Source organism: Carassius carassius, chromosome 14 (assembly GCF_963082965.1).
Source record: "Carassius carassius chromosome 14, fCarCar2.1, whole genome shotgun sequence".
NCBI classification, from domain to species: domain Eukaryota; kingdom Metazoa; phylum Chordata; class Actinopteri; order Cypriniformes; family Cyprinidae; genus Carassius; species Carassius carassius.
The window spans coordinates 6698837-6715556 of NC_081768.1; the positions used below are offsets into that span (position 1 = coordinate 6698837).

Here is a 16720-nt window from a genome sequence, read left to right on the forward strand (position 1 = left end):
GAAGAGGACTTTCGTGAGCAAAGTGCTTTAGAGAAGTGTGCCACATCCCACAGACAAGAATCAGCACGAATCGAAATCATGTATACCTGATGTGTGGTACGTTTACACTTACGCAAGCAAATGTGGACGCAGTCTGGAAAGAAACAACCTGTGGGATGTTTTGTGAGGGTTTTTTTATTTGTGGCTGTGTGATCATGAGATTTCGAGATGATTTGCTAACTAGATGAGAAATAGGAGTGCTTGCAGGGCAGCAAAATATTTTTTTTCTACTGGCTGTGTGAGGATCAACATATTTACTTAAAGGAATAGTTCACCCAAAAATGAAAAAATGCTGTAAAAATACTCATGCTCAGGTCATCCAAGAAATAAATGTTTGACTTGTTTTTTTTCATCTGAACAGATTTGGAGAAATTTAGCATTACTTCACTTCCTCTGCAGTGAATGGGTGCCATCCGAATGGGAGTCTAAACAGCTAATAAAAACATCCCAATAATCAACAAGTAATCCATGACTGTATTCGGTCAAACAACGTCTTGTGAAGGAATCTGTGCATATTTCTCTTCTGATTCGAGATTGACGAGATTTTTTTTTTTTTGCTAAAGAAAGCAAACACACAGCTTTTTGCTTCACACTGCAGATGAACCATTTTTAAGTAAGTGAGATTTTATGCTAAATTTCACCAAATCTGTTCCAATGACAAAACAAACTCACCTTAGAGGGCCTCTATCTATCTCTATCTACAATAGTCTTGCTCTTTATAAATGATGTGTCTCAGTCAGATCCTTTGTTCACAATCTTGTTTCAGGAAATTGAGTCATCAGTGTCTCACTGTTTTGTAGATGAAAGAACTTTCTAGTGCTGAGTCTGTGTTCGTGTTATAGGCTATTGATTCACTGCATAGGAATCCACCCTGTCATGGGTGGACATATATATATATATATATAGATATTACTGTTAAATACATTTTCATTGCAAAGTTGATCGCAAATTATATTTTCAGAAAGTTATGGTGCCCCTTTCTTAAACAGGGTTATTTAAAAAAAGTATGCAAATACTGTATTCAAATCACTTCTGGCATATTTTATGCCACAAGGGTGGACATGTCAAGCTTTGGCAAAGCAAGTAAGCAGACAAAGAAAAAGAAACATTTTCAATTAAAAAGTCACCAACTTATTCACCTCAGCCGTTGAAATTCCCGCTACTGAACAGACAAAAAAATCTGTTGTCCTGATGTCACTAAAGGGGATGGCCTTTTCTTAAAGGGGCAGATTCCCCCAATAAGACAGGGTGGACAACCATTCAAGGGACATGGACAAACTTTTATTTTTTAATTAGTATAAAAATATAGTTTGTATTACCAAATGGTCAATACACTCAAATTAAGTAAACTTTAATTTAACAAAATATTAATAGGGGAACTATATTTTTTTTATTTTATGATTTGACAATATTCTACTATAATTCAAATTTAATGAGCAGTGCATGGGACAAAGCAAAATAACATGCATCGTCTTACACAAAACAAAAAAACAAATTTAGAAAATGTATCTAAAGAGCCAAGTAATGCTTTTGTTATGAATATAAAAACTTAGCCTAATATAGCACACCCTTATGTAGTAATTTTTTATTTTAATTTTATCAAGGCAAATTAGTTATTTATGTACAGGACACCAAAAGGCACCCCACAGTGATATTGACCCTATTAAAATACGACCTTACAGTCATATCCCACAGTTTAAGAAATCTCAATCTCAGAGATGTGTAGAGTTTATTCATTTTGTGGTCATGTCCTTAATAGAAAGGCAAAATAAGTGCATTTTGAATACTTTCCCTAAGAAAAAGCATCTGCCTGAATGCTTTAAAGTGTTCTGTGTCGTATTCAATTAAACTATCATCGAGGTGCTGTGAGAGATCACTGATATGTCACACTACAATTATAATCACAGAAAATTAAATCGTATGAAACAGATTTTGTGTCTGAATGCACACGGAGGGCTTGTTTTCATTGCTCAGATAGAATGAGGTCTTTAATGAGACTGCAAAGTGAATCAGAAATGAACTTTATTATGCCACAGGATAATTTTCCTTCCAGATGATTTTAATCAATATTCTAACAACTGGCATCTTTGTTGAGGAATGCATCCTTGAAGCGAAAGCAAATGTTCAGTCATTAATCTCCCATTGACAAACAGTTCACTACTGGCCAAATCTAATTCATTTTGCGGCTTGAACCAGTAACATAGAAAGAGACTGACATTTAGGGACAGGTAAATCTGAAATCAGAGACTACAAGTGAAATATATGAGTGTGCTCAAGTTTATCTCATTCAGTTGCTACTAAGTGGCTCAAACAACACTCTTGAGGGGGGAATTCAATAAGAATGAATTGTGCTTGCTGATAATGTTGTTTATTTGCACACACTGTCAGCATTGTTTTAGCACCAGATAAAATAAAGGAATTATGCAAATCAGGTAATAGTGCCTACAAAATTGGTGCTGTTTGCATGGGATTTTACCTAGCTTGCGGGCTGCTGCTGTAGATTGTGGAGGATGCTACAGACACCTGAGTCACCTCATATGCACTGTTAAATGTGTGCTTGACTAAACTGTGTCTGGATCATTTTAATTGTTTTATTTTATTATTTTGTTATGTGCTTTTGTCATTTCTATTATTTTGTGTTCTTTATAAATATTAATCTTTGTGTTTTTTATATTTCCATTTTCCATTTCCAGTTTTTATTTGTTTCCAGTAGTAACTTTAGTGGTTCTACTTAATGTTATTTCACCCTAATGTTTTAGCTAAGTATGCATTTAATATTTATATTATATTTCAGCTTTATTTCAATTAACAAAAAAGTTTTGAATAGTTTTAGTTAACAAAAATAACTGTATTATGGAGTCTGCATATACTGTATGTCCGATTATTATGCTCTTCTCCATAATTTGATGAAATACTACTGCCGTTTTTTTAAATTACAAAAATATCAGTTTGAAAAAAAAAAAAAAAAAACCTCTAGAGATGCACAAACTATTGATATCATATCAATTAATAAATGAAAAAATCTAGGAAATTAACATGCTCAAAATTAAATCATATCAAATATTGACAAATGTTACTTATTTAATTGTTCATTCTTTTCTCTATTTTTATATAAAGATTTTATTTACTTTCTTCACAAAGTTAACCTTTAAAACACTGCAATAGGTAAGTAAGCTAGTAAGCTACATTATAATGCTGTTATAAAATTGCTTTGGTAACATCAATATGCTAAAAAATATTTAGCACTTAACGGTATGAGGCAGAATTTTGATATCGGTGCATCCTTAAAAATGTGCCACATTTTACATAATAATTCTCACATACATTCATTTACATTGAGCCAATAATACCAATGTTATTTTTGACACAAAAAAGCATTAACAAGTATCATTTGCATTGACAGAAAAAAAAAAAATAAGCTAATTTAATGTACTTAATTGTAGCATAGTGAAATGCTATACCAGCTCATATAACATATTTGGTTTTTACGTTGAAATACTGTGTTATAACTATTTAGTGCACCTGCATATCTTCAAAGATTTGCACAGGTAAGACATTATTGATCAGCTTGATACAAGCAATCAAACAATGACAGTATACTGAAGAGGAGGTCCAGTATGTTTTCCGCTGTCATGATAAGGACAATCTGATATCCGATTGTATACTCCGTGTTCCTTCAGTACCTCATGTTTTGGCCTTTATCAGAGATTCTTGAGCGCTCTGAGTCATTGGTGTGACACATGCTGTCAGGTTGATGTGTACCCATCAGTCCTCGCACACTAAGTTCACCTGAACTCCTCAGCACTGTATTCAGTCTCTTCGGGAATCAAGATTAAACCACAGTTGAATTTCACAAGTGCAAGACTCTAAATGATTGAACTTGCACATCAGAATCACCCTAACTCACAAATGGCAAAAGAGCGATGTTGAAGTCTTACAACACTTTGCTTTTCAATTATACATTGAGGATTTGGTTTGATGGGTGGTTTCTTCGAATATCTTATTCATTCTTGAGGAATCCTGCACCTAGTTTTCTTCTGTGATAAATGCTAAATGCCAATTCTTCCTCTGACTCAGGGGCTTTGTAAGAAAACATCAATGTACTGGAACAATGGGATGTGAAATATCTTTTCAAACATCAATCAAAATCTGTTGTTCTCTTTAATAAAAGAGTGGGAGTAAAACAATCCCATGTTTCCATAATGTTGGTCACATTCTCAATGTATGTGTGACCTTGAGAAAAGCAGGTTCCATTTACACATTGCATAGCTCTTTGCAAACAGTAGCCTGTGCCAAGGACTAACAAACATTCACACCTTTTCTAAGCGCACAGTAAAAAATAGCTTTCTACCTCAGTGGAAGGAAAACTAAACTGCAAACTTCAGCTTTGTTCCGAAACATAGTGAGCTGCATAGACAACATTTTATGTGTTCTCACTGCAATGGTTTTCCTAAAAGTTATGCAGCGTATATTGGAAACAACCTAAGCTAAATTACAATACCGCATCATATGTATCATTCATGGATAAAGCAATCCCATAAAAATTATATAATGGTGTTAAAATTATGTTTAATGCTTTTAAATATTGAGTTTTGGTTTTTGTCAAACACTATTCCCGTAACGGATTTAGACTGATGATCAAATCACAGATTTTGGAAAAACCCTGTTGGGGGAGAGACAAAATAAAAAGACTCAACCAATTTTAGCTTGCAGTCCAACTGCTCTTATAGACTGACCAACCAGTTACCAAAACCACTCAAAACAACCAATCAGACTTGCCTGACTATGTAAGACTAGCAGCGGCGAGAGCTCTAATGTCTTTGGTTCTATCTGTATTTACATTATTTATTGACATATTTATGTAATTTGTCACATGCTGTTGCAATGCAAGGTCTTATGTTACATCTTTGAGAAAAGAAATGTGTCCTTGTACATCCTAACTGAAGAAAAACGACAATAAACCAACATTGACTTGACCTGAAAATAAGTCAAATCAATCTTAACTTAAAATAAATGAGATACGAAGGAACTTTGTGAGTCTCAACTTTCTTTATGTGTGTGTGTGTGTGTGTGTGTGTGTGTGTGTGTGTTTGATCAGATGAAGTCTGCTGGAGCTGGTGATGAAGGACTCTTCACGGAGAGCTACTGTAACATCTGCAACGCTCAGTTGATCTCTGAGTCCCAGCGTGTTGCACACTATGAGGTGAGCACACACACACAGAGAGAGAGAGCAGTGATACACATTACGTTAAAAGCAGGCCTCATCAATTGATCATCAGGAATGTAATAATCATTTGTAACCTAAATGCTTCTCTCATGTATCTTTCAGTCGTTGCTTTTAAAGTTGTAATGCAGTGCACCTTTCCTCAGACCCACAACCCCTTTATAAGTAATCCAATGATTGACCATTAAATAATCATCGCCCTGCATTATTTACATCACTAACGCACGGTTCCTGAGACCACAGAGTACGCAATCACTAGATTAATGAGCGTGCTAATGAGTACAAACTCCAAAATCAGTGTAGCTGTGGGAACATGTCTGTTCAACAGGATCATTTGGCCAGATTGGTTTACGAAGAGAAGCTAGTGAGCTAAATTCAGTGTTATGGTAACACTTTAGCTTCTCTGTCATTGATCCCTACGGTCCCTCGGCTTGAATAAATGCTCTCAGATGTCACGGCGTGAGGCTGAAGTCCTGAATTATGCGTGAATGAAGGCTGGATTTACTTGTATTCATTTAAATACAATGATAAATTTTCCCTCAAATGGTTCAAAATGGTTATTTTTGACAGTCAGAAGAACATTTGTCATTTCAACCAGCTGAAAATGACTAATCCAAGTAAAATGACATTATTTATTTCAAAATAACCATGACGTATTTCACGCAATGCTTTTCACAAAAAAAAAAAAAAAAGATACTTAAATATGTAATATGCCCAAATAATTCAAAATATAAAGTGTGATATTCATATAAGGCATTATATAAAAAAATATACAGAAGAAATTCTGATATTCATAACTTATTATTATTATAAAAATAGTAATACATTTTAAATAAGTTTGAGTGAGTGAGTCACCAAAAATGTATTTCTATTTATTTTGTATATTAAATACATTTTTTACCACAGATGTTTTTTAACATTTATCATATAAGAAGTTTATTTCCTTTTGCTTTGTAAAAAATATATATTTTTATATTATTCATATTATTAACATACAGATAAAAAAATGATAGCCTGAATGCACTGTAAGTAGCTTTGGATAAAAACATCTGCTAAATGCATAAAAGTAAATGTAAATATTTATATTAACACATTTTCTAATTAACATATTCTATAATACTATTTTTTTAACCACATATGAGAAAGGACACATGGGGAAATGTTTTGAAGGTACTTTTTCATTAAATTTAATTATTCATTGAAATAGACAACTCAAAAATCTGTAGTGATGATGAGTAGAGATAATAAATAATAGTAATAGTAATAAATAATAAATGGCCTATTGAGCTTATTGGCTAATCACAATGTTTACATTGTTTAATCATTTAGATTTTTTTTTTATAATGTTAATAATGAAAATAAAATCTGATATATCATCCCTATACACCATACACTTCAGATGACAAATAATGCAACAATTTTATCCCAAGTATCCAGAAAACTGTGTGTCCTCAAGGCAACTCCAAGTTGATGAACTCGTCACTGTGACCAGTTCATTTCAGGTCCGAACCAACCAGCCATTTCCCTGGAGAGGTGAAGAGAAGGAAAGGGAGAGAATGAGAGAAAAACAGAGTGACAGATAGAGATGTTCTGTGTGATAACATGAGTCTGCCACAGCACAGCACGCATTAGAGACGTTCCCCTGGGACTGAACCACACAAACTCTGTCCACCTATCAGAGCAAGTTTAATGGACTTTCGGATATCTCTGGGCCTTTTCCTCTTTCAATTTCTCATGCTGCATGTGAGCCTGTGTGCGCATTGCTGATAATCTGATGGATAGCTAACGGACATATACTGAAAGCTTGGGTTTAATGTCTCATCTCAGTCCTGAGAGAAACCTTGTTACCTGTCGGTTGCCCTTCACTGTCCGGCTTGGACACTTCTGTCTTCTTTATTTCACTCTGTATTGTTTGTCCTGCCCATTTCTCCATTCTGCTTTCACTTGTTTATTTCAGCATTCACCTGGTTTCCCTGTAAACGTATAATTACAATGTAAAAATGTCACCTTAAAATAAAGCGCAACCAAATTAGACACTTAAACATCTAACATTACTTCTATAGTGGCTAGGAAGAATATATGATGTCAATTTGAACACAAGGTAAATATTAATCAGGTAATATTTTAATAATTTGCTTTGGCATCGGTAAATGACAGGATAAAAGCCAATTAGATGTAATATGGGGGTTATTTATTTTCTTACACAGTACTAATTTTAATGTGAAATTGTATAGCTGACAGTATACTGCAAGGGGATCATCATTTTAGCTCTTTGGCATTAAAAAGTTTGCCATTATGAACGGTACAGCACAATCTCAACCACATTCAGACACATTTCTATCTCCAAATGTACATACTGTACTGAACTGTCATACTGCTCTGCACTACTACCACTGTAAAATTTCAAATCATTCAAATACAACGCAACTCAACATTTTTAATAGCTGTATTATTTGCTCAGCCTCCTCGTAAACCATCAAATCTTTCCCAGACCAAATGTTGCCTCTTTCTCTTCCTCAGTGTCTGGTCTTTAGCTCATTCTGATTGTATCAATGGCCTCTTTCATCCGCTCTCAGAACTGAGCTCTTCACTAGACCAGCGTAATCCAGTCTGACTGCTTCAGAGACAACAGAGACTCTCCTCTCTCTCTCTAAATCTCACTCAACTCACCCTGAGCCCAGCTGTGCCTTCACTCTCCTCCAAGTCTATCAGAGTCTTTAACTCACTCATACTGTGGGACAGTAAAATCTTGCAAAAAGTGAAAATCTTGCAACAGCATGCAGTTTATACTGTGGCAGATATATTTGGGATATCTGTGGAAAGGGCTTCTTTTATATATGAGAGTGATATAAAATATTTCAGCCGTGGTGCTTTGAAGGGGATACATTCAGAGGCTAAATTTTGGAGAGGGATTTAGCGTTCTGACTGACTGTCAGCACACTAAAACCTACTTGGGAATTTCATCTTTAAATTCATTCCCTTTACTGTTAAATATCATTACTTTGGAGATAAATTCAACGACAAATCATAGATGGGGATGTTTTGGCTTTCATGGGGATTTATTGCTTTTTAAATGACATTAGAAATCTATCGTGTGTCATCCCAAGCCTAATAACATTCTGCAGATGCCAGTGCTTTTAATAACCACTGGTTCATTGCAGTTTATTTAATTACGTTTACTTTCCAAATGATTAAATCATGTTTTAGATTAAATTAAACTAGTACGCATTTCTTAAAGACTGAAGGACAGTTTTTACATGTCTTAGAAGTGTAATAATAATTCAAATTTAAAATATCAAACAGAGCAACAGAGAATCATTTTAAAACAACTTCTTGGTTGGTTTAAAGCAAGGAAGCATGGTTTCTTTAAGGTTGATATGCGACTAGTCATTCATTGACTACTCAATTTTGTTACCTAGTTTTGAACATCCCTAGTAGAAAAAACAAAACAATATACATAGGTTTTTTCTTAAGAGTAAAGATGGTTACCTTTTATGTCGTATCTTAAGGAATTCTTCAGTTCTCGTGAGGGGTCTGGCTCTACATCAGCTTTTTCTGAACAAGCAGAACTCTCCCGCAATCTGACTAAACTTATATCAGTCATTTCTTTAATACCCTCAGATGCTCACTTTCCAGTTTTTAATATCAAACATATTGCATATTACATTACAAATGCAAGCTATTCATCTTAACAATAGCATTAACAATCTGTTCAGGTTTGATTTCTTATCTATGCAAATGTGGCTGTGCTCCAAAACCTAGTAAACTGACTTGCTGCATGCTGCCTACATAGACAGCTACCTGAAACAGAACCTTGTGGGTGACTTTATGGACATTCTATATACACAGCATAAATAGATCTTCTCACTGAAAACAAATGAGAGATTTGCCTCACAACTGAGTCCAATAGAGTTTGCCTTCAGCGTGTTACTAAAAATGTGCAAAACTCAAATGAGCTCAAAACAAACATAGGCCATAAATACAGGTTAAAATGGTTAGTTTTAATTAGAGAGGGGTTGTGGTGACAGACCAAACCTCTAACAAACAATTAGCAAGGTTGAATAGTCCACTTGTTTGGAAATAGATTTGCCATGAAATTCTTCCAATTTAAAGCACTGTCTGCCACAAACATTTATCTCATTTTTGAGTGTCCTGGGTGTAGTGTTTTTAAGATGCTGTGATGAGTTAAAAATAATTCAACTTTTAAAAATCAACCTACTCTATTTTGTTGTGCAGTGTTATAACATGGAACAAAAGCATGCTTTACGTGTTCTACTAATACAAACACTTCTGGTTGCAGAAGCACATCTCTGTAATTGACTATGTAAATATGTTCTGTGATTTTATAGAGACAGAACTGAAATGTCATTCTGCAAGCCTTTCATTTTTCTATTACATTTTAAAAGCAGTGTTTTGAAATATATCCTCCCTCAGTGAGCTCAGGAAACGGCTCTGCATAAACGCTGTGTGAAGTGGAGTGTTTTGTCACAGCCCAACTTGAAAATGAAGAGCAGCCTTAAGTTCTGTATTAAAAAGAGAATATGGAAAAAAGTCTGTCTGGCAACATGGTGCACTTTACATCTCATATTCTTTCATATATGGCCTTATCTAATAAATGTAATATAGGGTCAGATAAGGGCGGGTAGAAAACTGTTACCAGAGATGCCGGCAGTACAAGTGGGGAAAAAAATGAAAAAAAGTCACAATAGACTGAACCCTGAAGTCTCGAAGCAGGTATGTTAGTGTTTTTTTTTTTTTAAGAAGGTCACTGGGGCTTTGCTCTTCTGGCCCACCTTGATTATTTGATATGTGTGTGGCTTTAAATGTTTAGAAAGCTAAGTAGTCACATGCATTTTTTAAAGTTCAACCGACTGCCAAACTATCATCAGATTTCTATGAAATAATCAAAGTGTTTGGGTGGAGTAACAGAAGACAGCAGTTAATATACAATGTAGATGACATAAGAAAGAAAGAACATACATATATATATATATATATATATACACAAAAAAAAACACACATGCACACACACACACGTCTGTCTGTGTTTGTCTGTCTGTCTCCTTCATACAGTATATGAAGTAAATATTAGAGCTTGTATAGTAGCAAAAGAACAGTATAAGATGGTGTGTTGATTCAGAGTAAATAGAATCCTGCATTCTGATGTCATGACACTCAGCAGACCTTTTTTTTCAGTCCGCTGGACACAAGATTCAGCACGAGAAAATGGGGTTAAATGCAGCATTTTTACTTAAATTGTCCTTTAGACAAGGCAAAATTAAAAAAGAACTTTAAGGATGAAAATAGAAGTAAGTGTATATGACACGAGGCCTTTTTAATATATATGATTTTAATATAAAATGTTTACACAAATAAATAAATAAAAATAAACTATATAAAATAATTAATGAAAATACTAAATAATAAAATGTATCACTTTTCTCATGTTTATCTCTGAATCACAGGCAGGTGTGATATATAAGATTGGCTATTTGTAAATAGGCCTACATTGTAAAAAATGTACTTTTGTCAAATAATTGTTCAAACTTTTGATCTACTGTATCAACCCAAAACCTGATAACAGCTATGGCTGAAGTCTACAAAGTATGAAAGGAGTTTTTTTTTAACCAGAATGTTTTAAGAATATCAATACAATCCAGTTTTGCAAGCACTGCAAAGTTTGACAGAGAACGAAAAAACTCAAAGCATATAATGTATGTAATATGTAAGATGATAGTCAGAACTGCACAGACACTAAAAATCAATAACAGCTAGAGGGAACAAGCAACCTCAAACGCTCTGAACAAAAAAAAGTCCCGTACAAACACAAACTTTCTTTTGAGAACTTTCAATAATTTTAGCAGGAACCAAAAGTATGCATCAAAATTATTATATCAATTGATGCTTCCTTTTATAACAGAAAAGTATGTCATGTTCTTATTTCATAACTGCTTGATTGTCCAGTATAATCCTCTGCATTGCAGATTGGATGTTTGATAATTAGCATTATTTTAAGTATTGCAGAATTGGATATTTACTGGGTGTCTGTCTTTTTCCAGCATAAAGAATTATTTTATTTATGCCAAATCAAGTGAGAAAACTTTGGATTATTATGTGTTAATATCACTCTACCTTTCTGTCTCTATTTCACACAGAGCAAGAAACATGCCAACAAAGTGCGTCTGTTCTACATGCTTCACCCAGAAGATGGAGGTCCACCATCCAAAAGACTGAGACCAGACAATCCGGTATTTTCTAAAGCACATAACATAATTTCATTACAATACCAAGCCAAGTGGCATCTGCAAATGATCTTTAATGTCAAGCCTAAAATACATGTATTTTGTGCAATATTTTACAAGTGATAAGTAAAAAATTTATATTTTTATAGATTTTTTTTCAACTGCTTACACACAAAGACTTTTCTTTTCACATAATTTCTGAAACCTGACACCCAAACACCAGAACCACACACCAAATCTGCAAAACCATACACTAATTCAAAAAACACTTTTTTGCAAAACACAACACACAATTCTCTACACAAAAATCTATCTGGAATTACAGTTTTTCTCAGTCACTTTGGTGCATTTCTCAAATCAGAAATGAAATTCTCAAAACTATTTGTACAACCTCCACATCAACTAGTCATTTATACACATTATAAAACCAGTTTCTCATTCTTTTGAACAAGTTGTGATTGCTTTTGTACATTCATGCAATTGATTATGCACATTTATCTGTGGTTTCCTGCATTATCAGTTGCTAATGTCATGTCGCTCAAAATGTATTACATAGTATTCTGTGCAATAGTCTTACCCCCCAAAACATCTAGTCTCTAGTTCATCGTATAAGTCATTAAATGCAAAATGGTTAATCTAGTTTTCATAAACTGCCAAGCACACTTTTTATTTTTATTTTTACAAATTATTATTAGACTTTTTTTAATTAGGCATGAATTGTGCAAGTGAATCTTTACTAATGAAGAGAATGTAGATGATAAACCAATGATAAACCATTTCTCTGAAATAGCTCAAAGGTTCATCTCATGAATCTTCAGTTGGAGAGCTTATACTGTATAGACAGAGGACAACACAAGAGTTACAAATTCTGAAAATTGACTTATTTTCATCTTTGTGCCCATATTTCTTTTTCCTTTTCTATATCACAATGACATTGTAAAGGTTTTTTTATTGTCATTTTTTGGGTCAGACCACTAGTAAAAGTGTAACTGGGAATTATGACATGTTCATTGACACAGATATTTATTTTTGAGAGACGAACTAAGGATTTTGAGCTAGAGATTGGCTTTTGCAGATAATCCATAGTGTTTTGCTATTTGTACGAGTTGTTTTGAGAAATGCACTTACTGTTTTGCAAATCTCAAGGATGATTCAAGAAATGTACCAAAGCAACTGAGAAAAACTGTAATATTATGGCAAGTTTATGTTATGGCATAATATTAAGGTGTTTACAAATGTTTGCTTTTGAGATATTTGTTTGATGTTTTGAATGCAGTGATTCATCTTTGAAAGAGATGTGAGGCATTTTGCATTTTGTGTGTGCAATTCTTGGATTTGTGTGTTAAGTTTGAAAAAAAAGGCAAAGATGTAAGTACTAATCAGTCAAAAAAAAAAAAAACCTGTTAACTAAATGCCATGTGCTTTGATATTTCATTAAGTCCCAAACAGCTATACTTAAATGATAAGTGATATTCCTTAAGGACGAAAATCACTAATAAAGTCTCCTCTCAATCATTTCTCCTATATAACAATGAGATTATATGGAAAGCAAGCTGAGACTTCAGTTATTTCTTTGAAAAAAATCCTTTCCCTCATCTGGAAAGTGTCTAAATTTGTGCTTCGATTTGCCAAGATACTAAAGTCAAAGATCTAAAAATGAACTCAAATATATCTCATGAAAATATCTGAATTATGCTGTCAACATTAATTTTACACTCTTACTATATCCAACTTGTCATAATTGAGAACAACTGATCTATAAAAAAAAAAAAAAAAACACTGAGCAATTTTTTCTTTCAGATAATATACTGAAGTTGATTAACCTCAAGAGAGACATTTTTGTCTTCAGTGAAATGCTAAATGAGGACAGTGGAGATTACAGGCCCTTGGCTTTGATTTTTCTGTTGTTTTCACTCCTCAGAGACAGAATGTTAATGTTCCATTCCCCCAAAAGGCAAATGACCGGCACAGCAGTCATCTAATGTCTTCATGGACTCTGAATTAAGCCATGATTAACACAAGCTGTTTAGAAAGCAGATAGACGACTTGGAGAGTCTATAAACCAGGAGATGTAGAATTCCAGGGCTCTTTAGTCTTTTCTGGCAGTGCTGAATATAACATAAAACATCTTAATGATCCCAGGGGGAATTGATTATTTGACATACAGACGCATACAGGTTGTTTTGACTGGTTATGAAGTGCCTGAGCTCTTGTAATTGCTTACTGAAGGGTCTCTGAGGGGTGGAGATGTTTATCACTCACATTCAGGCAAACCTCCCGGGCTACCATTCTGTTTCAATCGTAGTCTGTGCTCTTCTACAGAGCTCATTAGTGGGACTGTTTATGAATAATTCTTTTTGGTACCAGGCAGTCCTTGGCCACGACTGCATCTTCACTTTCAAACCCTCCATCTGAGTGAAGCAAAGCTGACGGGCCACAAATCAAAACCAAATACAAAATGAAGAAAGTACAAGCCTCTAGCCTAAAGAAACCAGTGCTGGTTAACATTTCACCGACTGAAACTTTGAGTCCTGTCACTTCACAACTTTTTTGTCCACTTCACACAAGTCAATTCAGACTCCTCTGTCAAGAATAGATGGATTGAAGCAAGTCAATGGCGTCTCCCACAGGACAGAAAATCATAAGATCTCCTTTCACATTGACATGTACTGAGAAACATACCGTCAAAGACTCAATTGTTTCGTTAAGACAGAAATGATTAAATCGATATATAAAATTGAAAACCATGCTGTTTCCTGATAAAAAGACTAGTAATCTCATATGCGTCTCCTTTACAGTTTGGAAATAGATTTCAGTGTCTCAAACGGTGCCCAGATTTGCCAAATTACCCAAGTCTACAATCAAAAGTCAGGGAATTTAATATGAAATCAAACATGTTTCTGTTTTTATTTAGGTGTTTTAAGGGAACACAACAGAAAAAGTCGATAGTTACATGAAAAATGTACATTTTCTCTGGCTTCAATTTCTCATTATGTTCATACCGCACCCAATCCCCAAATCCAAACTTTTGTACTGTCCGCACTGTCATTTTGTAAATGTAGTGTAGACAGTATCTTCTTGGTTAACTAAACTTCTTGGAAAATATGTTTTTCATTATTGATTTAAAATATCACAAACTGTGACTTGGTATCTTCCAACTTCATATCTCTAAAAGTGGCTTTATCTTACAGCGTGACATTATTTCAGTCGTTAAACTTTACCTCATAATTACATTTTTCCATTTTTTACATCGATGTGAAATCAGGCTTCCATAACATTCCATTCCAGCGTGTAAAAGCAGAGCCACCCCTGAGAATAACACTCAGTCTCGTTCTCAGTTAAACTTGCCTTGTTTTCACAACTCCTTGACTTCATCAGAGAGGAAGTGAGTTACACTGAGGCAATGGAAAGCATGTTTGAGTTTCCTTTTCAAAAATGTCAAGCAGAAGTACACAGACTCGCAGGAGAAGAACAAAAGAGGAAAGTAGGTCAGAAAGGTGCTCAGAGATATATATATATAAAAAAATAAAAATCTTTCTTTGCTTTAGTGGTTCTCCATTAGGTGGAATGACGAAGGATGTTAAATAAATCTCCTCTATTCTCCTCCGTTTTTCTAAATCTAGATTTTGTATGCCGTTTTTAACCGGCACAATTAATGTGCCTCTGTGACTTTCCTCCTTCTGTCTCTTATTTTTAGCTTGTTTTCACACCCTTCCCAACATTACAACAGAGGAATGAGAGAGTGGAGGAGAGAGATAAACAGACTCCTAATTAAATGCTCTGTTAACAACAGAACAGGACCAGACACTGCGAGAGCATCACACACACGTTTAAACATATTCATAACTTCACACAGAAAGCACCTTCACTCACACATGCTCACACACTCACTCACTTTGCTTTCATTATCAAACCTAAAATAGGTCATATGTAAATGTAATGTGTAGGTGACAATTCACTGGTGAGGAAGAAAATTACAAGTTTGAATGAAAAACAGAGAGGAAATATAAAATTGACTTGAAGAAAATTACAAGTTTGAATGAAAAACAGAGAGGAAATATAAAATTGACTTGCATTCAACTTTTTCAATGAATGCTGTAAAAAAAAAAACATTTCGCATTTAATCAAGCAGGAGTTCCGTTATGTTCAGTGTATGTTGGTCTTTCTCACCTGTGTTTGGTGGTTTATTTTAGATGTTGCTGTATGCTTCGATTTCCACAGTGTTATTTATTGGATTACACTCGGCTTGTCCTCTCTAGAGGTGCGAAGAGAATGTTTGCCCTTGTTCTGGGATCATAATCATCATAGTAATCCATATGCACAGGCCCTGCGGACCTGAAAACTATTGAGAGTATGCCAGGTTTCAACACACATGTCTGAAACGCAAAGAATCACCAAAAGCAGGCTTTTAGCAACTAAAATATCAAATTCAAACAGTTTCAGTCCCTGCTGGGGACCACTGCAGCCCTGATGGGTGTTAAAAGTTTAATCTTATTTTTATTCTGATTATGGTTTTCAAGGGCATATACGGTTAGAGCTGGGTGATATAACTAAAACCATTATCATGATAATTGTCAGCATTTTCTCCGAAAAGGATGGTTTTGTTTCACTCAGAGGAAACATCATTTCAACCAAACAGCTTAAATGCAAAATTAACATTTTATTTATTTATTTATTTATATTTTTCTCAGAGTCCTAATAGTGTCCTGAAGAGCAAGCTAATGATAATATCATTTTCATGTTATGGCCAACAATTGATACATGGCAAATATAAACATTCTCTTGTAATTTGTCTACATAACCTAAAATAACATTTATAATGTACAGTATGGAAAACAGATCATTTTAAGATTGGCTAAAGATTTTTTGACAGTGTTATTAAATTATTTATTTTACACTTATTGTGTACATACATGTTTTACATTGCACTTATATTTTTTTAAAATATCTTTATATGTAGTTAGATTTATAATTACACTGGTAACCCGTCCCTTACACCTTAACCCGCCCTTAAACCTACCCATACCACCAAACCTGTCCCTAACCTTACCCGTATCCCACCTCAGTAGCAGCAAAAGTGTATTGCAATACAATGTGAGCACAATAAGTACATTGTACTTATTTATTGATGTAAGTAAATAATAGTTAAGGCCACCTAATATAAAGTGTGACCATAACTTTTTGGTTTATAAAATATTAAGTCTTCTTTGTTGCA

General features: G+C 34.2%; 1 protein-coding gene across 1 annotated transcript in view; it reads left to right on the plus strand.

Annotated features, from left to right (window-relative positions):
- zgc:171482 (zinc finger protein) overlaps positions 1-16720 on the plus strand; it is a 98925-nt gene that overhangs the window by 19283 nt on the left and 62922 nt on the right. Inside the window, exons 2-3 of the mRNA XM_059565851.1 lie at positions 5138-5242; positions 11419-11511. Of these exons, the coding sequence (XP_059421834.1) occupies positions 5138-5242; positions 11419-11511 (198 nt within the window). The remainder of the gene's footprint in view (positions 1-5137; positions 5243-11418; positions 11512-16720) is intronic.